The sequence below is a fragment of the Neopelma chrysocephalum genome, unplaced genomic scaffold (assembly GCF_003984885.1).
Source record: "Neopelma chrysocephalum unplaced genomic scaffold, ASM398488v2 Primary Assembly neopelma1_76, whole genome shotgun sequence".
In the NCBI taxonomy this organism is placed as follows: Eukaryota; Metazoa; Chordata; class Aves; order Passeriformes; family Pipridae; genus Neopelma; species Neopelma chrysocephalum.
Genome location: NW_020897737.1, coordinates 1837573 through 1853983, shown reverse-complemented (window position 1 = coordinate 1853983; position 16411 = coordinate 1837573). Strand labels below are relative to the sequence as shown.

General features: G+C 39.4%; 1 protein-coding gene across 3 annotated transcripts in view; it reads left to right on the top strand.

The window, feature by feature from the left end:
- CTPS2 (CTP synthase 2) overlaps window positions 1–12532 on the top strand; it is a 65258-nt gene extending 52726 nt beyond the window's left edge. For 2 of the 3 annotated variants that reach the window (XM_027689008.1, XM_027689009.1), the window contains exons 17-20: window positions 918–1062; window positions 8893–8898; window positions 10626–10736; window positions 12397–12532. In XM_027689008.1, coding sequence (XP_027544809.1) covers window positions 918–1062; window positions 8893–8898; window positions 10626–10695 — 221 coding nt within the window. In that variant the 3' untranslated portion in view covers window positions 10696–10736; window positions 12397–12532. The remainder of the gene's footprint in view (window positions 1–917; window positions 1063–8892; window positions 8899–10625; window positions 10737–12396) is intronic. The other variant, XM_027689010.1, reaches the window with a different exon arrangement.
- Window positions 12533–16411: the final 3879 nt, after the last annotated feature.

Below are 16411 nucleotides of genomic sequence, written 5' to 3'. Positions count from 1 at the left end.
TATTTCATAATGGGCTGCAAGGAGACTCTGTTTACTAAAGAAAAACAGTCATCATAAGGAATAGGGTGGGTTGGAGCAGAAGCACAGAAATAACAGTGCACCAGATAGCTTAAAGGCAAAACTTTTAGGTTTTGGAACTATTTAGTGCTTTGTCATTGAAGTTATGAGATAAATCTAGGATCCATTTGCTCTTTAAGATACAACCGCAGAGAGAAGAACTGTATACTAGACCATATAGTTTTATCTTCCTAGAAGAAAATCCTTGATTTCTTGTTACCACCTACTCTGTGCTGCAGAGAAATTCCTTGAATGTTTGGGATTATTTTGGAAAATGTAGAACCAGAGGAAGTCTGTAACTAGTTTTGTCCAATGTCCTGGCACTAGAATTGGTTAAAACAATATTCAGAGAAGGAACAGATGCTCAGTATGGAAACATTCTTTTTTACAATTTTGAAGAAGAAAGAAGGGAAACAAAAGCACTAGTAAAAGGGTGCTCTGAGTGAGAAACAGAGCTGAAGATTTAAGAGAAGATGAAGTAGCATATTGTTCTGAATATACATGCATAAATATATATTGGAAACTAAACTATGATGAAAATAACATGGTGATTGTAACTTTGTGACTGTTCTTTCGTGTGCCCCGCCCCCTCCCCCCCCATGTTGGTGCAGGTTTATTATTCAGGTTTTTTAAATCACAGGATGATGTTTCCTTAATTTGCCTTACTAACTTTCTGCCTCTGTTGTCAATAGCTTTTTGTGGAAAAAAAGTTAAGTTTCCTGCTGCCTTACCTTTAAATTCACATGTAGTGATCTGGCTTCTGGACACCTGTCCGAAATCCTCAATATACTTTTTTTCTTGAAGTTTTTCTAGTATCTTCTTCCTACATAGTGTAATTTTCTTTGACATCTATCTTGTAGATCACCCGTATTTTGTGGGAGTTCAGTTCCACCCAGAATTTTCCTCAAGACCTATGAAACCTTCACCTCCATACCTTGGATTGTTGCTAGCAGCAACTGGGACACTCAATGCATACCTTCAGCGTGGATGTAAATTGTCTCCAAGGTAATCTTTCTTTGTTACTTGCCTGCAGTTTGACAGTCACATTTTTGGAGGGACTATCCCATCCTTCAATTCAGAAGTCCAGAAGAGGAAGAAGAGTTCTTCATGTGTTGATTTACTTGTTTCTGTACATGCCTGTCATAAACCCTGATCTAAAATAACCTGTAGCAGAAAACACAGTTCCTGACTTTCTCCTTTTCAGGAGCTATTAGGGATGAAGCCATAACCCCATTATAATCAGAAAGAAGTAAAAAACCTTCAGTAAATTCATGTGAAGTTGGTGGCCTCCTGTACTAACTTCCATTGACAGTAGTTTCCTAGGGAAAGAGGTTTGCTAGAGAATCAAGCAATGAAGTGAAATTCTTACCTAGTTGTATTTGAATGATGATAGCAATAACAAAGAAAATACTAATTTTATTTTGAAGTAGCCAAATAATAAATACTATCTTGCAGAGACAGACCTGAAACAAAACAGTTGGGGGATCTTTAGACTTATGGAAGGGTTTGGATCTAGATCAAAACTGGATGGTTCAGCTAAACTAAAACTCTTTGTCCTGATTGTCTTGGACACAAAGGTTTTGGTTTATTGAATGTAGCAGTATTTTTTAGCCAGTGTTAACTAATTCTTGTTTATTTCAGTGATACTAATAACAGTTACAATTTCATTGTAATAGGAATAATAAAGCAGTCAGAAGGAAACTTAGGGCACAATAACAAAAATGAAAAAAAATCATAAAATGACTGAATAGTAATGCTGAACTGATGCAACTCTGGCATATTGACTTTTCTTCTAATCAAGGCACCAAACTTATTAGTTTTGTGGGTTGGGCTGCTTCCCCCCCCCCCCCATTGTTGTGTTCTATTAAAATGAAGTCATTTTGTTGAGAAATAGAAATTTTATTCAGGTTTGAGTAGTAATGGAAAATAGCCAAGCCAGACCAGACCAATCTGGTTTGGTAGCCTACTCCTTTATGGGTATATCAGTTGACTTTATAAACGCGTTTCATCTTTGTTCATCCTGCCCAGTTGTGCAATAATGTACATAGAAAGAGAATTATTATTTCTGATCTGCAAAGTACAGCTTGATTGAAATATTCCTATTACCTTAGCCTGTCATTGTAATTAGTGGTCATAATGTTAACTACCTTTTAAAATCTCTGCTGATGCAATACATAGGTCAGATTTTTGTGATGATTGGCAAGGGGCAGTCTTTGAGCACAGTGATATTCTGTCTTTCCCTCTTTGTGAGTCCTCTGCCTCACTCTTGATCTTGTTTCTGAGGTCCCAGTATCTTTTCTCACACTGCTTCATCCCATAGGTAAAACTATTTATCTCTGAGATAAAGAAAAATTACTTTTTTTTGGATGAGTGATCTGTACATGTCCTGCTAATTTAAATCCCTTAGCATTATAGCATCTATGCTATCTAAACTTGACTTTAATTTTTGGCAATTACTGAATGTGCCACACTTAGACTTGTTTGAATTAATCATTTAAAAAGTATACACAACTCTTTTTCTTCATGTTCATACAATAAACTCCAACCAAACCTTAAACATTTAGCAAAGACATTCATACCCCAACACTTATATATAAAATTACAGATTTTACCATTTACAGCAATCAAGCAAAACCCCTGTGTCTTGAGAAAGAGCACTGGAATAGAAAAACATTTAGAGGCTAAAAGAGCAGCATTTTGCAGGGAAGAATGTTCAGAAGAGAATTTCATTGCTAATTACAGCACACCCACTCATATTAAAATGTCCACCTGCTAAGTGGAAAGGATTTCCAAAGTAAACCTTTAAACCCCAGAATGTTGGTGATTTCACTGAGCTGTAAAGCTAAAGCAGGTCATAGCAAGACTGAAACAAATCTGAGGAGAGGATTTTCTGCACAACTCATCTAGCACTGCCTGCATGTAGTGATGCTGTTGACTAGAGCAAAGATGTAACCTGAAAGAGAATTTGTTGAGATCAGCAAGTTGTACAGATTACCTAAACCAGGCTATTATAAACACTAAAAGGAGAGGTAATGATGAAGTCCTGAGACAAAAGGAAATATGTATTTCAGCATGAGAGTCTTAACAGGAAACTATTACCCCAAAACATTTAACAGCCCCATAATTAGGGTGCAATTTTAGAACATCTGACACCTGAACAGAAGCCGTAGCTTCTAAGCAAAGCTAAGTAGTAAATTTGAAGATGCATTACAACTCCCAGGAGAGTGCCCTAAATAAATAAAAGTGAATAAACCTTCTCTTAAAATTTTGTGAGGCCTAGGCTGGTAGAGACATAAGCACAAATAGGCATGACCATACCTGGTTTGAGACTGGAATGTATCCTCAGGGGTTTTAAACTTAGTTCCCAGAAGCTTTGGTGTGTACAGAGACAGTCAAGAACGGAGCAAAGGATCAGAGTAACTCAGTGATGAGCTATTTCTTAGTTACCTGAAGTGGTAGTTGGGCACCCAAGTTGCCTTTGTGGTTTCAGCCTCTCATGCTTTATGCCATGAGTGCCCAACCATCAAACAAAGCCATGCGCTTCATTTCCTTGTGAATGGTTTTAGATCATGACCTTTTCCACATCTTTCCATGGAAATACTGAAGGCACCATTTCATATAGAAGTGAAACAGGTGGGAGGCTTCCAGTTTACATGTTTCATTTTCAAGGACAGAGAAGACTAGATCCACATGAGACTCTCAAAGCATACAATACCCACAAATACACTGCTTTGTAAGAGAAAACAGAAGGTTTTAATAGAAAACTAGTGGATGAAGAGGGGAACTTCACATGTAATGTTGTTGGCTTTTACTGAGTCTTACATAGTTTCATTTGGAAAAAATAAAAAAAACTGGCTTATCTTTTGGAACAGTGTAATATGGGTTGCAGAATCACTGATGTACAATAAAGCCGTGTTGCTGGTTTGTTTTGGGGGTTTTTTTCCCCATAGCAAGTTTAGCATCAGCAGGCTTTATTTCTTCTTTGTCCTCAACCTGCACCTTTATTAATGGCCTGCAAGAGTAAGCCAGAGTGCATTTAATTATGTTTGCAAATAATGTCATTTAAATAAGGGCTGAAAGCATTACTCAGAACAAAGAAATAACATAGAAGTATGTAGGGAATTTAGAAATCTGTGCTGAATATAGTGACATCTTTGGAGGAAGAGGATAAAAAGCTGAAGATAAATAATTTAAACACAAATGTTCAATAGATGGGAGAAAATGTAGGAAGTGAGAGATGTTCCTAGGTGAGAAAGTGTGGGCAGCTATGACTACTGCCAAAAGAAATTTTTACAGATCATTAGTGAATATACTAATGTGAGGCACCAATCCAATGCCGTCACGGAGTACTCTCTTGAATTTCAGGCAGGTTATTAATAAAAGATGACTTATGGGTTGTGTTCAGAGACAAGGAACAAAAGTGGCCAGAGAACAGAAGGAGTGGTGCATTAAGAAAACCACCAGAAACCTCAGAAAATACGGGGCTTACTGCACTAGCATGGTCCAGCTATCGGCAAAATCTTGGCAAGAATACTCCTGAACAGACTAATTCCCGCTATAGCAGAAGAAATTCTACCTGAATCTCAGTGTGGCTTCAGAGCCAACAGGAGCACCACAGACATGATCTTTGTTCTCAGACAACTGCAAGAGAAGTGTAGGGAACAGAACAAAGGTCTCTTTGTAACCTTTGTCGACCTCACCAAGGCTTTCGATACTGTGAGCAGAAAAGGTCTTTGGCAGATTTTGGAACGTCTAGGTTGTCCCCCCAAGTTCCTTAAAATGATCACCTCACTTCATGAAGATCAGCATGGCCAAGTCAGATATGGCAACACACTTTCTGAGCCCTTTCTAATAAAGAACGGCGTGAAACAAGGCTGCGTTCTCGCTCCTACCTTATTCACAATCTTTTTCAGTATGATGCTCCAAAGGGCCACGGCAGACCTCGATGATCAGGACGGTATCTACATTCGATATCGTACTGATGGAAGCCTATTCAACCTAAGGCGACTGAAGGCCCACACTAAGACCCTGAACCATCTTGTCCGGGACCTGCTTTATGCTGATGACGCCGCCCTTGTCGCTCATACAGAAGCAGCTCTGCAGCGTTTAACATCCTGCTTTGCAGATGCTGCTGAGCTCTTTGGGCTGGAAGTCAGCTTAAAGAAGACAGAAGTTCTCCATCAACCTGCACCTCAGGAAGTCCTCCATCATCCCCACATCACCATCGGCCAATCAGAACTCAAATCAGTCCAACAGTTTAATTACTTAGGCAGCCTCATCTCCTCAGATGGTAAGATTGACGGGGAGATAGACAATAGGTTAGCGAAGGCATATAGTGCTTTTGGAAAACTCCATAAAAGAGTATGGCGTAATAAACACTTGAAGAAAGGTACCAAGATCAGTGTCTACAGAGCCATAGTGCTGTCTACTCTTTTATATGGTTCCGAAACATGGGTCATCTACCGCCACCACCTGCGTCTCCTAGAACGCTTCCATCAACGCTGCCTCCGCACAATCCTGAACATCCGCTGGTCAGATTATGTGACCAATACATCTGTTCTTGAACAGGCAGCAATCACAAGTATTGAGGCCATGCTACTGAGAACGCAACTGCGCTGGGCAGGGCACGTCTCCAGGATGAAGGACCACCGCCTCCCTAAGATCCTGCTTTATGGTGAACTTGCCTCTGGCTGCCGCAAGAGAGGAGCTCCGAAGAAAAGATACAAGGACTCCCTGAAGCAACAACTCAGCCTTGGGCATATTGATCACCATAACTGGTCTACTCTGGCCTCTAACCGGGAGGCCTGGAGACAGTCCATTTATAACGCCGCTGATGCTTTTGAGAAAGCACGCAGGATCACTCTTGAGGAGAAAAGACAACGCAGAAAGAATCGAGCCTTGCAGAATATACCATCTAAGGAGTCTTTCTGCTGTGTCTTTTGCAACCGGACTTGCCTTTCCCGTATTGGCCTTTTTAGCCACCAACGCGCTTGCAAGAATAGTGGGTAGAGCCCTTCCCAAATCTTCGTTCGCGAAGCCTAGCCATGAGTGAGGTCCAGCTATCTCCCAAATCAGCTATGGAGGAAAGTTTGGGTGAGCACCTGTGAACAGAACAGAAAAGAACCTGTGTGACATGTTCTGGGGTATGAGAGACGAAAGCAGTATGGGCAGGGCTATCTCTGATGTCCCCTGTACATTGTCCCCAATCAAGAACACATCTGGCATAGCATCTGCCATTGGCCAAATCCAGACATATCAGATTAAAGTGAAAGAAATTATGTGATTTGAAGACTGTCGAGAGAGCAGCAAGAGAGGGGTTGCTCCACAAAAGATGACAATCCAGGAGCCCGGGTGGCAGCTGTCCTGGTAGGGAGAGGACTGGCAGGAGTCAGTACTTTAGGAGAAGGCAAGGGGTCTGGCTTCAGTGACTGTCACCACTGGGGAAGGCCCCAAGTGAAGATGGTCCAGGCAGCAAAGACCTCTTGTTACCCTCAGTGCTCTTACAGAAAACTATGGAAGAGTTTTAAAGGAAATCTTCTCTTAACCATAGTGGCACTTAGAAATGGTTAGTTAAGTCAATTACTTTGTCATTTAAGTGTTAGATGTTTACAGTGAAGACCCTTCTGAGCTAGTCACCTCAAGTCTTTTTCTGTAGTCATTAAATGAAAATGCACTTCAAGGAGCCAAATAGCTCATTATAATTTTTATGTGGGTCACGTACACATTATGTGCTGCAAGTGCCTGTTTCTCTCCACTGATTGTAAGAAGCTGGTGGTAAGTATCTCAGATGAAGATGTTATCCTAGGTCCAGTTATGTGAGTGCAGGTGTCTGGCAGATTGGGACTGAGGACTCAGGTATGTCCTGAGGGATTCCTTAATGAAATGATGTTTTGTTGAAGCATAGGATTGTATAATGATGATCATCATAATAAATGTTATATAATTTTTTTGACCATATAATGATCATAGAAATGTGCACTGCATATGGGTGACTGCAGTTATAACCATTGCACAATCAAATATGCATTTATTCTAAGTAATGTTTTAATGACTATAATATCTTTAATAATTCAGCTTTTTGGGGAGGAAATAAATGATAATAATTAACAGATTTCCTTTTGCTGGGTTCTTGAAAGCTAAACAATTGTTTGTTTTAAACAACCACAGCCTGTACTAAATCTAATTACATTTATCTTTAATTTGCACTGAGAAAGAAATGCATTTAGCTTGGCTCCTGCCTTTGCAGGGCATAGCATTACTGTAACAATTGTTTAAATTGCTTACATTTCTGGAAAATGAGTTTTTTGTCAATTTTACATTAAAAAAAAAAGAAAAAAAAAGGTCCTCTGAAACTGTCAAATACTTTGTTTCTAAAGAATGTGGATTTTCCAAGGGAAACAAGTAGAATGTTCAAGGAGTACCCATTTTACAGTTGCCGGTGTTTCTTAATAAAAACATTGAAAGCAGGCAGTGTGGTCCTTTTGAGCAGCTGTTTGGAAGATATAGGTTTAAAATTGATCTTGAGTCTTAATTCTAGTGATTTTGCAGCTGAGGTGATGCATTCCAGCTACATGTCATATGGCCCCAGCAGTCAGCTGCCTTCTATACCATACCAATAGGGAATCTTCTCATCTTGCTTCCTTCCATGCTTTAGACTGATGAATAGCAGGGGGATGATGATGCTTCTCTCAGTAGAAAAGCAAGATCTACAAGGGGAATTAATTTGATAATATTGCACAAGCAGGGGAAAGCTCTTTTTATTGCTTACATCTTGAGAAGACAGCGATCTGAGGATGAGTGAACTTCAAAACAAAACCCTGTAATGTAATTTCTCAACAAAGGATGTTTTCTTTGCTCAGGTCAGGAAATATGTTGCAGTTCACTGCAAAGTGAAATGCCAGCTAGGTACTAGGAGGTGTTCCGCGTTAACTTAAGGGGTTTCACATTAGTTAACTGCAAAGGGAAATACCAGCTAGGTACTGGTTAATATTTTACTGTGCAGTGAATGTATTTCCATTAACTACAGCTAGATTAGGTGTAAGGATCAAAGTGACCAAAATTCTTTATTGTAAAGACTAAAGTGACTGACTGACTAAGTGCAGTGACACTGCACACTCTTGAGTTTTGTTATGGTTTTTTTTTCCTTGGCCACTTCCTTATACTGCAAGTCTCACAAAAACAAAAAAAAGGAATACAGCTGCTGGGGTTAGATGTTCTATCTAGTGGCCTTAGATCTTCTCAGTAGCTGCTTTTTGTTAGACTCCATTGTTATAAGAATTGTTACCAAGAAGATGAAGGGGGTGTCAGGTTACTGCCTAAGATAATTACTAATTAATTTCTGCAAACTGGGAACAGGCTTGAGAAGTTGGGGAGGCAAGTCAGGGAAATGATGGAAGCATCTGGTGCGATGTGACTGCTTCGATGGGCATATGCCTTTAAAATCTGTGACCTTGGGTGGCGGAGGACCTAGGAGGAGAGTGCTGGGTGGGAATCAGCACCTACCTGCCTTCAAGAGATGAAGCTTGGCAGTTCTCCACCCACTTCACTGATCCCTGAGCATTTTTCCTTAAGCATCTGACTCCCATATTGTGTTGTACACAGAGCTCTGGCATGTTTTACAGCTGTGACTGTCACTGGGCAGCAGAGCTAATTTAAAAAAGAAGTTCTCTGAAGACTTTGGTCTTAAATCAGGGCAGTCATAAGATTACACAGCTCTCTGCAATCACAATTTTACTCTGTTCTGTGGATGGTATTTGCTATTTTGCTGTGATGTGAAAATACGAAACTGTTTAATAATACTGAATTTCTGTTCCATGTTTCCATGGGTACTTTCAGAAAAAAGTAAGTACAACGTCGGTGATGTTGTGTTTGTCTCTGTGCATCTGGCATGCTTGATCATACTGTTAACAACACTTTCCTCACTTGAACTGTGTAATTGATTGCCAGCTGGTGAAATGATCAAATTGAGCATTTCACACTAGGCTGATATGACACGCTCTTTGTAAGAACCACATCAGCAGCATGTGTGTCATGCAAAGAAAGGGCAAAGTGCTGTAGGCAAAATCTTAATGTTAGGACAGCCAGAATAGATATGCTGTCTTATACAAAACTTGGTACAGTGACTTGCTGTAACTGTGGGAGGCTTTCTTAACAGTCAGAGGTGGAAATGAAATGAGATGACTGCTGGTGCCACTCCGCCTGTCCCACGCTATTAAAAGGCTGGTTTTTTACTTGTTCTTTCTTGGTTTTTCTTTTCACTCAAAGAAGAGACAATGAAATTCAGGCAACAAAGCAGTGCTCAATAACAAGCACTGGTATAACTGAGTGCAGTTTGTTCACTGTTCCACATTGCAGTCTTGATCAAAGATCTCTAGCTGTGAAGCTACATAGTTCCCCTTGAAACATTACCCAGCAGGCAGTCCCTGGGGATCCACGGATAAGGCTGTGTCTAGGTGAGTCATGGGCTCCTTACGTTCTTGATGTCTCAGAAGGAGATCTGCCCCTAGGTGGGGAGCATGACCTGACTGAGGTCCTGTTGGCTGGAGGATGAAGGTGTATGTGGTAAAAGCGAGATGTGACAAGACAGGTGTGCAGAGGCTGGTGTAGAGTTGGTACCCAAAGCTGTGTGAGGTCTGAGATCCCCACCCGTACTGTGTTAACCATAACCTACACTCTGAATTGGCACGGGACTGATCAGAATTACTGCTGCTCAAATATACTTGTGAGTTCCCTGGGCTCCCTTTGCTGGCTTCTGATCTTAGGAAATTCAAATATATGGAAAGCAGAATGCAGAAATGAAGTATGGTAGGGGTAGGTTGACGCTGGAGGCACTTCTGAAGTGTACTTAAAGTTAAGATAAACCTGGAGACCCAACAGACTTCACAGCTGACTGAAAATGTGGTTGGTGGGCACTTATTTCTCTCAGTTGCTGTGGTGATTCCTGTTCTTCACTGTTTCCCTGTTCTGGCCACTTACAAAACAATCACTTGCATGGCTGTTTGTTCTGTGAAAACCAATATGCTTCTCTCAGGAAACAGCAGAAGGGGATAAAACCTTAGGAAAAACTGTCAGGATATTGATTGGTGCAATGAAAATGATTTATGTTCTGACTGGAAGAACAAAAATTGTAATTTAAGTGTTAGTTGAAGAATTCTGAGTAAATAAAGTTGTCTTAACTTTTTCTTTGGTCAAAACAATGATTATCGTAAAGGAGAAATTCCTTTTATTCTTGCTCTGAATACCTGTTATTCTCCATGTTGTTAATCATGATTGTAGACACACAGCACTAGCAAACTGTAGAATGAATGTACAGGATCCAAGCAAAAAGAAATTGAGCATACTGTTTATTTTGTAGAATATTTTTTCTTGTCAGGTCTTAAACTCCAAACTTAAGCCCATTCCTTTAGAGAAAGGTGTTCTAAAATACAATATTTAAAGCATGAGCTTAAATAAGTTTTCTGGAAATGGGTTGCATTTGAGGAAAGTGTTGATCATATGCATCATGGGTTGGAGGGTTTGAAATAAAATATTTGGTTTAGATCCTTCTAAATGCATATTGCTTCTAACAGCGACAGCTACAGTGACCTAAGTGATGACAGTTCTCCAGAAAAAGAGTTTCCTAATCCTGGCACAAGCTGAAACGATTGTATGAGATTACAGAAATGGATGATGCTGTTGAGGTAAAGTGATTCATTTTGATGCTACTTTATGGTACTTATTTCTTCTAGACTTAAAACAGGAGACAAAGTTAACTTAATTCTCCCTTTTGTTTCAAATCCCATCTGAGAGGTTATGTCTTCTTTCTTGCCTGTAGCACTTGTTTTCCTCTTCTGCTGCTTAACTCTGTAATTGTGATATTAAAGTCTGCTAAGTGTTTTGAGTACAACTTATAGGTAGGATGCTATACAAAATCAAGCTGTGTTACTGTTTGAAGATATGTTGAAAATACATTTTTAAATTATGTCTTATTTTTTTATTACTTCAGTTTGCAAGTTGGAATCACTTTGAGTATACTATGTAGACATGACTTTTTATTTTGCATTAATATTCACCTTTATTTGCATTTGATGCATTGGTACCACAAAGACATCCCAACATAAGTACTTGGATTTAATCTGCAGAGTGATAGAGATACAAACAAGTTTTATAAAATCATAGCTTTGTTTGCCATAGGCTTTGCCAGACTGGTGTTGGATCAGTTATTTATTAACCTGTAAATATGGTAGTCATAAATTTAATTTCAGTATGACACACCTGATCTCTGCAGGATCCAAGTTTGAAACTTAGCCTTACTGTATTTTCACTGTGCAGATTCATGAGAGCTGTGACTGGTATGGCACTCTGATTCATGTTTTTCTGAGCACTTCTGTAAGCACAACACAACTTTCCCCTCTGATTTTATTCCTCTCACGTGGTGTAGTCATTAAACAGCTGTGCCAAACAGACAATTAAGGCTACACATGAATGATGCATTTCTGCCTGATGATCTCCTGATTGAAGTACAGGCATGAGATGCTAGAAATTGGAGTTCAGTCCTTAGCTGCAGCCTGAGTTTCTTCTGGGATTTTCAGTTTACTTCTTTTTCCATCTCATGTACCACATGTTAAAAATAATAATCCATCTCAAAATCGTGAGAGCAGAGAACAGAATGTTAAATGATTTCAGGACCTGGTACATATCGATACAGTACTGGTGCATGTCCTAAAATGACCAAGAAATAAGTAAGCAAAATGTTCCTTTTCACTCTTGCCTGGATCCTTTCCACCTCCAAACATCACAATGGTTCTGTTTCTGGAGACCACCACAAAGTACAGGACAGCCCCTTTAGCTTTGTCCTTACTTTGCTCAATGTAATTTATGAATGGTAGTTCTCTGTTTACTGTTGCAGCTCTGACTTGTTCAATGTGTGCATGAATATACTTTTGTGATGCTTTTAAGTGGTTATCAGTAGTCAGGCTGATTTTGTTTGAAGGTGTCGCTAGTGGATACCAGTTGTATTCAACAGAATTACTCTAGAAAGGACTAAAAAACTAAATCTGGATATAAAAGAAGGATAGAAGCATTGGTTCATTTATTTTTATCTCGTGGTTAATTCTACCCATTAATCAGAGCTGGGTACACATGTAGACTATATTTAGCTTTATGGGTTTGTTTTGTGCTGTTTGAAGCAGATGAAATGAATCTACTTTAGTATTTACTATAGGACTACTTTGGAGTCACTCAACAGATTTGAGTGAAAATTACATAAGTATGAAATAAACTGAGTTACAGAGAAAATATTTTTAATCATTGATTTTTTTACATTTATTTTTTCTTCCCCTCCCTCTTTTTATGTTACAGAAACTTGGGAACAGTACAATATTGAATAGAAGAAAGTAGAAGAGTAAGCTGCTTACAGTTCTCATACTGTCTCCTCCTCTATGGCTTTCAATAATTCTCGTTACAGATGACAGTTCACCTGTCCTGTAGCAAAAACTGTTCTGTGTAAATGCTGTTTCTCTTTAAAAGTTACAAAACAGGTGTGCACCTTAGCTGTTAATCATTATTGATCTTGTTCTATATTTCAGAGTGATCTCAGGTGAATATGTGTTAATTCACTAGTTCACAGCTGTTCTTGATTTGAAGAAAGATTTGACTGGTTTCAATTTGCCTTAGAACGGGAATACAAAAACGCATTAGTTCTTGGGAGTGAGAGGGAATGCACTAAAACATTTAAGGGAAAATTGTCTTATTCTTGACCAGTAGAAAACTGTTTCAGATTTGTTTCCCTGTTAAGCTTGTATATATATTTTTTTTTTTTAACTTTTTTTGCTGTTCAATATGTACAAATGAAAAATCATTGCTATATTTCAGCTCTTTGTGATTGTAATAATTAATGTTGGATACACATTTTTTCACTTTGCTCTTATAAGTGTTTTGATTCCACATAAGTTGATTTGCTCTATTTCTCGTGGAAGTCTGGTAATACTGACCTGCAAAATTACAGAAGCGATATTAGAAGCTGGTTTTGTATTTGTATTTTGTAAGAGAGAAAGTAAATACAATCATATTGAACACTTGCGTGAAAGTTGTAGAAGAACCAGTCACAAACTTGGAGTGTTTTCTAGGATCCAGCTCTGTAACACTCAGTTAATTTCAGTAAATGAGTATAAAGTGAATTAAGTAAGGTTCACCCTTGTTTTTCTGCATCCAGTGACCACTCCATTGTCACAGCACTTATTCCCCAATAGAATACAATGATGTGTTTCAATTTAAAAATCACAAGTTCTTCCACTGCATGCAAGCAACTGCAAGCAGCCCTGCAAAGCCAGGACTGGAGCCTGAATCACTGAGACAGAAGAGAAGGTGGGAGGTGCTGTACTGGGTGTAAGGCTGGATCCCATTAGCAGTGGGGCATCGTCAGACCTGTCGCAGAAGCTGGACCTGAGCTATGTAACTGATGGGCTCCAGATGCCTGGAACGCACTTTCCTATAAAAAAAAATTCTGAATTCTGAGTGTTGTGTTTCATTTTGGTTTTGGGCAAAATGACTTTTTAAAAATTAATCAAAAATTAAATATCTGCACAAAATTAAAAAGCACCATGTCCCTTATTACAGCTTTGTAAAACATCAAGTTTGAAGCTTTGCATTGCTCTAGGAAATCTCAGGTTACACAGCCAGTTTATCTCTTCACTAAAAGAAGCCTTAATGGTGGTGAAATATAAAATGTATTCCTATGGCAGTACTTTTCTAAAGTAGTTTACAAATGCGTGCCTTAGAAATAGTTATTGACAGAATTGATGTCACTGTGTGTCTTCCCCAGTGAGAGACACCGGCCACTGCTTTGTGAAAAGTGAAGAATTTCCTAAGATTGTCTATAATGTGCAAATGTATTTTCAAAATATTTTCAATAAATTATATTATTCAGAAGTGTTTGGATACCTAGTAAAGAATCATTGTGCCAGTTGTGAACTGTGGTGTCAAGGAGGGAATTGTTCATTTAGTCATGTCCCAGTTGTATGGTCTGTGAGAAACTGTCTTTTATTAAAAAAAAAAAGAAAGGGTATCTCCTTTGAGCCTGTAGATTTTGCTAGCCTAAAGATAGCTAGTACTAGCTAAACTACTCCCTTTTGGAAAACCTAACTGTAAATCAGTTGGGTGTGTTGGAGGATGACATTTAAAATCTATGCCTGCCTCACCCAGAAAGTGTCCTGTGCTGATTCACCAGCTACATTCATGTTTTCCCTCACAGCAAGTTTGGTAACTTCGTTGAATTGGACCAGAAGCTCTGCTTGTTTTTAAACAAGGGGAGCAGCATCCAAGTTTGGATGTGACTGTGGAGTAGGTATTGCACTTAACTGATATTGTGGAGAGCCATATCTTACTGAGTATTTCTAGTAAAGTACTGCATCTCAGCACACAGGTACCTGTTTCACTGTAGGCTTTACAAGTGAGGTCCTTCAGCACCTGCCTAACATATTTTAACGTGTACTACCTCGAAGCTGAGGTTTCTTTTGCTTATTAAGCAGTTCGGAGAGAGAACCTTCATGTGCTAGTGTGATGCCTGCAGAGGTTGAATCTAATGGATCTAATTGATACATATATCCAAGTTTTCCTGAGACACTGAGGAGGATTTGCTCAGCCAAACAGACTATTCCTCATGAGGGAGTACTTGTGGAAGGGTGGGCCAGATCCTGCACTAGCTTGCTGTTTTTCTGAAGCCACTGAAGTGTTGTCATAATATCCCACAAAAATGTGACTTTGTTGATTCAGAGTAGTACAGAAGAGGGCTTACTGCCACCCAGGATTCGTAGGACTCAGGCATACTTCTCCTGAATTCCTTTGCAGGCATCTAAGCCCTAGTTTGCCAGGAGAAAACTAGAAGTTTTGAGCAATAGCTTAAAAGTAGAGGTTGAGTTCTCTGCAAGATTCTGTGTAAGCAGGAATTGTAGCCCCAAGCTAAAGGAAGTTTTCAGGAAAGAAAAGGCAGATTGACAACAGTCTCAAGGGCAGGGGCTTGCTACCCAGAAGGATATGGTGGAGGTTAAGGGAGGGTCAAGTGTAAGGGTGTGATTTTCTGACCTGAGCTAACCTCCTCACAGGAGCTATGTTACAGCCACCACAGCAAGTGAAAGGTTCTCCCTAAACTCTGTGTGTATCAGTGACAGTAGGAAGTGTGATTACAGCATATAGGACTTCTGAGCCAGGTTGGCTACAGCTGGCAGCAAAGCCAGATCAGCATGGAAGTGAACAGGAGCTGTGGAAACCTATGTGGGACCAGCCGAAGCTCATTTCCTGCAGCTTCACTGCTTGCATACGTGAGGTGACTAAATCTGCTGAGAAAGGGATTAGGGTGGAGCAAGGAGGTGATCAGACTAATGTTTCTCTTGGGAGAGCACATGGCCTCCTCCAGCATCCTGCGGAAACTCACGCACTGTAACGTGACAGGGGAAGTTAAACGTGTTATAATCGTTTCTGTACCTAGGACTAAATAACACCTCATCCTTGCATGCAAGAAGGAGGAGGCTTCTTCACTGGGACATTGACATGAAAGTTGTGGTATATTTCTGTGCTTCAGCATTTTATCCCACACAGTGCTTAGCTTTTCCCTGCTAGCATAGTGAATCAGTCGCTGTTAGCTCTGTGATAACTTCCAGGCAAACTCTTTCCCTTACCACTTCATCCTATCCCCACTCTTGACATGGTCAGCACTTCATTCAAGCATATCACACGTTTTCCCAATTAGCAGCCTTTATATTTTTGATGGTTATGAACTTAGTATCTCAGATATTTCTCAATTAGTCAGGTTTGCAGTACTGTCTACATTTTTCAGGCATTCAGCTGTACCTGAATTGGTAACTACCATGTGATAACAGGGTGAAATGAAGTAAGGACTCATCTAAAATAATTACATGAAAAGGATCTACATATGTTCTACTGTATAGGAAGTTCGTATTTGTATAATTCCCCTAAAATGACTCACAATATTTACATAAGCATCTATTATATGTCCGAAGAAAATGTCTATGTTGCCTCAACTGGAAATTTGCTCTGAGTAGCAATTCCAGAAATGTTGATTTTCCAATCTCTGGCTGATTCTCTTGATTTTATCTGTAAGCTTTTTTTTTTAACACTTTTTTTATAAAATGTGAATTAACTTTTCATGGATCACAGAAGTGGGCTGGTTCTGTTGGTCTTTATTCCTATACAAGTGAGTCATCTTCAGTGCTGTCTGGTTCCTTTCTCCTTAAAATACCTCATGGATTGCAGGATTTAACATTCTGCTCTGACCTAGCTGACCTGCTGCTAGAGTAATGTCTATTAAACTGTCTTTCATCTTGTAAAAACTGTGTACTTTAATCTTTACACTTTGATG